General features: G+C 45.3%; 1 protein-coding gene across 4 annotated transcripts in view; it reads left to right on the plus strand.

The window, feature by feature from the left end:
- LOC111672396 (sodium-driven chloride bicarbonate exchanger-like) overlaps positions 1-7,777 on the plus strand; it is a 42,881-nt gene that overhangs the window by 2,841 nt on the left and 32,263 nt on the right. For 3 of the 4 annotated variants that reach the window (XM_023429801.2, XM_023429800.2, XM_023429803.2), the window contains exon 2: positions 199-228. In XM_023429801.2, coding sequence (XP_023285569.1) covers positions 199-228 — 30 coding nt within the window. Of the gene's footprint in view, positions 1-198; positions 229-2,749; positions 3,180-7,777 lie in introns of those variants that run through there. The other variant, XM_023429802.2, reaches the window with a different exon arrangement.

A 7,777-nucleotide genomic window follows, 5' to 3' on the forward strand; every position in this document is an offset into this window, starting at 1 on the left:
CCTTCTACCAGGTTACCAAGATCCCAAGGTCAAGCATGAGAGTGTGAAATTTACAACCGGAAGGACTGTATGTGAATGCATCATTGCATCATTGGGGCCACTTGAGTTTCCTAAATGCTACTGTGCTGACAGTAATGCACCTGCATGCCTTTTCTTTGTGTCCTGGTGACTGATTTCTTGATGTTCTTTCACTTGCAGGAGCAAAGTTCCCAAGAAAATAAAGAGGTGGTGAGTAAATTTCCCATTCAACTTCATCCAGCCTGCAAAAACAAAATAAAAAGAGAAGTCATATTGATTTGCTCAGCTCAGTAATAACAATGATAACTCAATCGAATGCACTAGTTTTAGAGCACAGGATGAAATCAGAAAATCAATGGTAAAAGTATTAAAAATAAGCAAGAAAGGTCAAGGCAAGGACGATGAGAAGGAGGTCACAAGAAATTCACTGACTGTCACAACAGTAACACAAGTCTGTAAAGAGTTTGAAGAAGTGCAGCGATGGAAAGTAAACACATTAACTTGTTATTTCCTACTTCTACATTTCAGAGTAAAACAACATTTGCAGTTTATGTATTTTTTTTAAATTATAAAGCAGGTCTAGTTTTAAAGGAGCTACCTGTAAGTTTTGTTGATGCTAACACACTAGCATTAACAGCTGTTTACTCACAAGTCTAGTCACCCACAGCTGCCTCTCTTCTATCACTTCTCTTCTTCTATTCAAGTTAGCATGCTAACCAGCTAGCCCCCGGCCCGGTCGGCCCTTCTCATCACTTCCTGATACCGAGTTCCTGTAGCACCCGGTCTGCCCTGTATTGTAAACACTGACTGGTTTGCTGTTAATGCTAATGTTGGCTACGCAGCAAGAGCAAAACGTAGAGACACAGAAGCAGATACCACGCTGGTTTCCCCCCCGATCGCTCCGATGGCAAATGTCTGATTACATTTATCTGTTAATCCATGTTTTTTTTTTATAATCTATAATCTACAGTAATATTGCACAGCTGTATTTGGTTTATATCTTTAATTAGCCAGCTTGTTGAGCAGATGTCGTGTATTTTTAGATCACAATGGTCACACTTGTCACCATGCATCCAGCAGCCACACGAGGCTGTCAACACACCCGGTAAATAAATAGTAATAGATAATGGGAATTAAGTGGAGTTAAAGCTTTCAGCGGTTCAAATGGCTTTGAACAGCTCACAGGGTCTGAGTGTGAGCAGACAACACAGCCATTTGATGCAGTCATGTCGTCTGTTCTGACAAAATATCGCTTATGCAACTGTGGGACGTGAGCCAGACTGAGCACAAAGTGTCTGCCACTGGCCAAACTGGGAATCTTTCACTTCTTATAACTTTATCTTTTCCCTTCAGGACTTCTAGATCACTAATTACAAGGCGTGTCAGTGTGCGGGTTTTTACACTTTGGCTTTAGTGCAGATGAACAAACGATATGTGACGTTTTAGTTGGTCATTTTTTGGAGGTGCTGATTCGGAAACCTCGACAAAGTTAAGCTCCCTGTTTCCCATCATTGTGGTAAAGCAGTCTGACCTGGCGAGAGCTACATAACTATATATTATATAAAGTAATAAGTGTATTTCACACAATATCAATCTTGTATCAGTCCTGAGACTTATATGCACAGGTAACAGTATTTTAAGTTGTTTCTTTACTACTTGTTGTCACTCCAGAGAAACACTGGAAAAGTGTAAAATCTTGACCTTTGATAAACTTTGACTGGCCCCTTGTTTGACTTGTCCCTGTCCCTCACAGCTTCTTCTGTGGGAACTGTATATTCCATTGTACATTGAAGGTTACAGAGATACTTTTCGGTGTTGGTCAACCGCATCTTAACTAGAACTGAAGTGTCCCTGGTTCTGGATTTGACTTGACGTGGTCCTAATTACAACCCTGACATAACAGCAGGCTCTCTGCCAGGCTGTCCACTTAGAGCTGGGTGATTGGCTGGGTTGGAGAAGATCAGTGAGGACAGACGGAGGAAGTCCACCGGAGTTCTGGGATCAGTGTGAAATCTCCGTCCGACTCGGTGCTCCAACTGTGCAGGCAGGAAGCCTTTTCCACCGCAGCTAGGAGCCCTGACCGGCTGTTTTCCTTTCCATGGTTAATTATAGCAGTGTCAGTGGAGAGGAGGTTGAACAGGGCATGGAGGTAGGTAGAGAGCGGGATGGAGAATGTGAGAGACATAGTTTGATGAGGAGAGAGAGAGGAAAATAAGATTGTGTATTGTTCAGTGTGAGTTGACTGTCTGATCTTCACCTGTGAATACTCTAATAATAAGTGTCACCTTGGCTAATGATAGCTTAAAGACATATCAGCTGACATAAAACGCAAAGGCAGCATGATTGTGACACTCTGCAGCAGAAATAGCTGTTTCGAGCACACCATGTCTTCATCACAGTTCTGCTGACAATGCACCACAGCCAGAGAGCAGCTCCTCTGCCTCAGGTAGGCTGTGCAGACACATGCACGTACAGATGAAACACTAACCCTGCTCACTGCTAGCTTCTTCTTCTTGAGGTGTGTAGTGACCACGGTGCATGTAGCTGTGAGGTGCACAGAGGGGGCTGCGTGAAGCCCCTCACACAGGATGGTGTTTGACTCCCTGCGACCTGAGGCTTGTCTTAGGTAACAGAGCCACAGAGCTCGCAGGCTCAGCAGAGCAGAACTGTGCATGGCACAGCATCGGTGATGTCAGAGCGCTAATCTCTCTGGGGGGATTGGCGGATGGACGCTTGTCAGAAACATTTGATGCAACCCTGGATGAAAGCCGTTGGAGGCAGAGGGAGAGACAGAGGCTGAGGCAGAGCTGGAGCTGTGCTGAGCTCCCTGCTTTTTGTTTTTATGTTGTGTTCGCGGTGCGCTCGGAATGAGGTTGCTGGCATATTCCAGCATGGGAAGAGCGGCTGAGGAGAGCGGCTGAGGAGGGGAGAGGGTTTGACGAACAGCTAAGCTGACTCTGTCTTTGTCTGCTATTCTCTCTGACTCTTCACACACAATCCCAGACACACACTCTGAATTCAGACTGGGGCTCCGGCCCTGAGCCTTAGCCTCTCGTCTTACCACTGCCGCAAGCGCAAGGGGAGTTAGCGGGCGTCCTGCCCCATCCTTAAGGAGACACACCATGCTTTCAGTGGACCATAACACAGGATTTATTTATCAGGTAGGTTAATGAACTTTGCACTCGGAAGTATTCAGTCTGTTCTTTGACTTTATTTGCAATTAACACAGTGATTAATGAGCCACTGCTGAGTTTTGTTGTTTGTAGCATCGTGCAAAAAGATGCATTTGCTTCAGGTCAGGTTTCAGCCTGATTTAGATGCACTATTAATGTGTTACTGAGGTCAAACAGGAGCTGTCACCTGGAAGAAGCTTTCATATGATCCTCTCCATGTTACTGTGTTAGTAACTGTATAATGTGAATGCATGTATAGTCAATAGGCTGCGGGATGCTTGCCTCCTGCTGCAGGGAGGGCCAGTTGTGCTGATATGCATGCGAAAGGTCCCACGGAGGTTGGCTGACAGATGGGACTGTCATTCTGGGGCGAGAGAGGAGCTTATACCCGCTGCACTGACCCTGGCGATCTCTCAGGGAGAACAAAAGCGAGCAACACTGGATTTGTTTGTGTTTGAGCACTTTGTCACATATATAGATTCTTGTCTAGTCTTTTCCTTTTTTTTTGTGCTTTCTACTTTAAAAACAAAGCAGCGTTTTAAAAAACCGTGACCTCCCCTCTCGGGTTTTGGACGGGCGGGATTCTTCCCTCCATGTGTCGGACAAGGTTAGAGAGAAGTGAAGATGTAGAGATGTTCCCGGTGTGGCACAGTCTTCTCTGTGATGCTGCCGATGTGCTGCAATCGCCACGGTAACCATGGCCCATCTGTGGGGATGAAAACAGAAGCGGTCAGCCTATCACAGTGCTTGTACAGCTCTGATAATCCATCTCCACGCTATAGGATCACTCTCATGTCCACTAAAGCAGATAAAGACAATGAATAAATACATTTACATTAAAAACCCAGTCTCGTGGATTTTGCACGAAACGCCAGCTGTTGACATTTTCTCTGGGCGGACTGTGGAGAATGAGACTTACAGCACTTCCACTCATATACTCCAGCATGATTTTTAGTGCACCCCTCCTGGCCTACATCTCAATGTATAGCAATGTAAACATTCATCATCCCCGCTGTTGTGAAAGCCTCAGGAGAGATCCCTGAAGAACGTAAGAATGAGGTCACCTCTCCGCTTCCCAGAGAGAGATGTGATGATGTACGCCGATTCCTGGAAATGAGCTGGTGAGAATCAATAGGTCTGTGATTTATCCTGGCCAAGAAAATGGAATATAACCTCTGGTGTTGGCAGTCGTAGACATCCTCTCTGTTGTTGCGCGACCGGTTACGCATGAAAGAAAAACATAGCTGGAAAGTGTAGTGTTGCATTTGCTGACGTTCTTATGTCTTTTGTTTTCATTCCCATGCATTTTGGTTTTGCAGAACTGATCCTCAATCCACACTGGAAGCCAAAGCACTGGTTTGAAAGCAGTTTTCAAAACAAAAGCTGCCATACCCATATGAAGAAATATAATAAACACGTGGCGCCTTAGCTGCTGAATTCCTCCAGAACGGACATAGAAATAAAAAGTGAACCGATATAAAGAGCAACCTTATCACCCTTTGTCCCCTTCGCTAATTCAGATAAAGCATTTGAACTTACAACTCCACACCATCTCTCTTTTTCACCAGATGAAACTGAAAGCAGTGACACTGAGCCCTGTGAACTGCTAGATTGATGTTAGCTTAGCGTGGCTAACAGAGGCAGCAGAGGCGGAGATGTGACGAGGAGTAGAGGTATAGTAAATCTGTCTCTGTCGGATGATGGAGGAGGGTGTGAACGTGACATTGCCTCATCATTTGGGGACGTATAGCGTCTCAGTATGTTGGAAATATTTCACTGATTTTTTGAAAAATAAAAATAACTCTTGTACTGAAGAGCGGCTTTGAACAATGTGGCTGAGTGGCGTTCACCTCCACCTCTACTATCACACAGAGGTCGGCGTGGCGAGGTGTGGAGGACCTTTAGAGGTGTAACCGTGAGATATGGCGGCAACGTTCTTGTCGGGGCGGGTAATTTTCCTTTTTGGAGCAGGATGTTCAGACAGAACACATTTCAGGTCACTTTCACTGTTGTCTGGGTTTATTTTTGGACTGTATCAGTTGAAATGCACATCAGGATGCTGTGTGCAGAATCACGCTGAAGGTACAGCTGGAGTTTGTGTCCAATGAGATGATTCGAAGCGTATCCCGTCGCTACAGTCGGTAGGATTATCGTTCAGTAGGTGACAGGCCGGTCCATTGTTCTACTGGGTTGCTTTCCCACGATGTTGATGGTTACCCAGCTGTCACCAGATGCGTGTTTACAAAAGCTGAGGTAAGGGTTGGTTCTCTCTGGTGATCCTGAGGACACAGTGGCTTTGTTGGTCCCTGTGTGGTGCAATCACTCAATCCTCCGCAGGCTCTGTTAAACAATGTCGGACATGAAACTCATCAGGAAGAGTGGTCGGGACACGGACCACACGTGTAGCAGCCTGAGGCGTGGAATCAGGTGGCAGGGAAATTGGTTTAAAGTGTTTCCTCCGTCATAACGCATTAACAACGCAGCAGCGGGTAGTTACAATCTGAAATTCACTGTTTACATGTTGTTGGCTTGTTCGTTATCTATCTTGCCCACCACTGTTCCTGTGCTCAGAATTCATCTGGGTGACCCTGTAAATAATGAAAATGCACTTACCGTACATCTGGCTTGGGGAGGTCGACCGCCACAAATAATACATCAACCTGTGGGACTGTCGACTCTAGATCCAGCGCTACCCAGGGTTCACGGCTGTTCTTCGGAGTGGAGCACTGGTGGTAATCCTCTGGGGGATTTTGGTATTCTGGAGATTTTTTGTCACTTGATGTAAAGTATTCTGTGGCTGCCGGGCTCAAGGTGGCAGAATTAGATGTGACAGATTCAGATTTTCAAACTTGTGACCTCACATGAAAACATTTACCAGACCTCACAACTTATAACATATATAACATATATAACATATATAACATATATAACATATATAACATATATAACATATATGCAGTGGCACTAGATTTGTTTAGAAAAGAAAAAGTGACTTTAAAGGCCCTGAAAACTTATTTCTCAGTGATTTTCTACTAGGAGTGATGGGCGTCTATATGAAGACATTGTTTTATGCCAGAGTTTTGGTTGTTTGTATTAGTTACTTTGGCTTGGACAGAGTCACTGTGAAGCTCAGCGGTGGGTGTGGTCTGACCATACACCTCTGTGACGTCACCCATAGTTTTCTGAGGAGTGGTTTTGAAGCTCAGAGCGAGCTGCTCCGCCCTCACCATCTTTGCAGTGCCAGTGTGGATACTTCACTACTTAAATCTATATCTGCAGGGGCCTGAATACTTCCTTAAAAAACCACTGTAACCGACAACCACCATGTGTAAACCCTTGCGCAGGATATTGATCTGAAGCTCTGCTGTCTACATCTACAGCCTGTGCACTGAATAAAAATGTGATGAAGCTCAATGTCAAGCCTTTTCTCATGAAGGTCGTGATGCTCTACTTACCATGGCTGCACCAATGCCTGCACTGTGCTCACGTACGCGAACACACACACACACGCACACTTGGCACTGCACGACATTAGGACAACCTAACGTCCTCGGTTCATGAGAGGCCTGAAGCCTTTTGCCCTCTTCCCCCCGTGTGTTGCTCATTCATGCACACTGCTCCCCCCCATCACGCCACTGCACGCAAAGGAACTGTGTGTACAGTACATGTGCGGCGTGTGTCGTATGGACCTGTACATGCTATCTGCTGCAGTAGGAATACCGCATGTCCGCGCAGAAACGAATCCATAAGGAAGATTCAAGTTCATGTTATATATGAGTGTCTATTCATCATGCCTGGTCACATGTCTGCCCCTCCTCCACCTCGCTCCCATCCTGACTCCCCTGGAGTCTTGGTCACATGCTCCCTGCTCCCATTCCCCCTGAAGCCTTCCTCACCAACCAGAGGACCAACCGAGAAACGGCTGATTTAATTCTCTACGCCGCGCCGAGTCCCTCCATCACTGATCCCATGGTCAGAGACAAGGTTTTATCCCGCCGTAAAGGCTGGCAGATTAATCTCAACCCAGATTGGTGAGCTGGGATGCGGCTCTCTGGGCTGGTCTGGGGTCAGCAGCGTGAGGTAGAGAAACCAGTGTCTATAAATAGAAGCAGGAACCTGCAGGCAGGAGATTCTGGCTCATCTGTGATGCAGAGCGGGGTAAAGCCTTGGTTGGGACAAAACAGAGACGGGCATAGCATCAGAAATATCAGTCATTATTTCAGATAAACTGCTGTTACTGGGAAGAGAGTGAAAGAAATGAAGCCAGTTGGAAAAAGGATTATTTTTTTTGCCCAATTCATTGTTTTACGTTTCGATTCAGTCAAACTGCTGCAAACTGTATCAGTGAAAAGCAGAATACAACATGCACATGGCAGATAAACAGTTTTCCTGTGTATTCTTGCAGGATTATTTCTTTAGCAAAATAAAATTCACTTGAAAACTAATGACATGCATATGAAATATAGTATCGCTCATTAATATATTTATAGAAATATAGCAAATACTAGTAAACTGCAGTACACACCTTCCACATGTCGTCAATAGAGACCTAGCTTTTTGTAAGTTTTGCTATTGCTACATAGCCG

Source organism: Seriola lalandi, unplaced genomic scaffold (assembly GCF_002814215.2).
Source record: "Seriola lalandi dorsalis isolate HSWRI2012SDOR001 ecotype SW California unplaced genomic scaffold, Sedor1 jcf7180002054899, whole genome shotgun sequence".
Taxonomy (NCBI): Eukaryota; Metazoa; Chordata; class Actinopteri; order Carangiformes; family Carangidae; genus Seriola; species Seriola lalandi.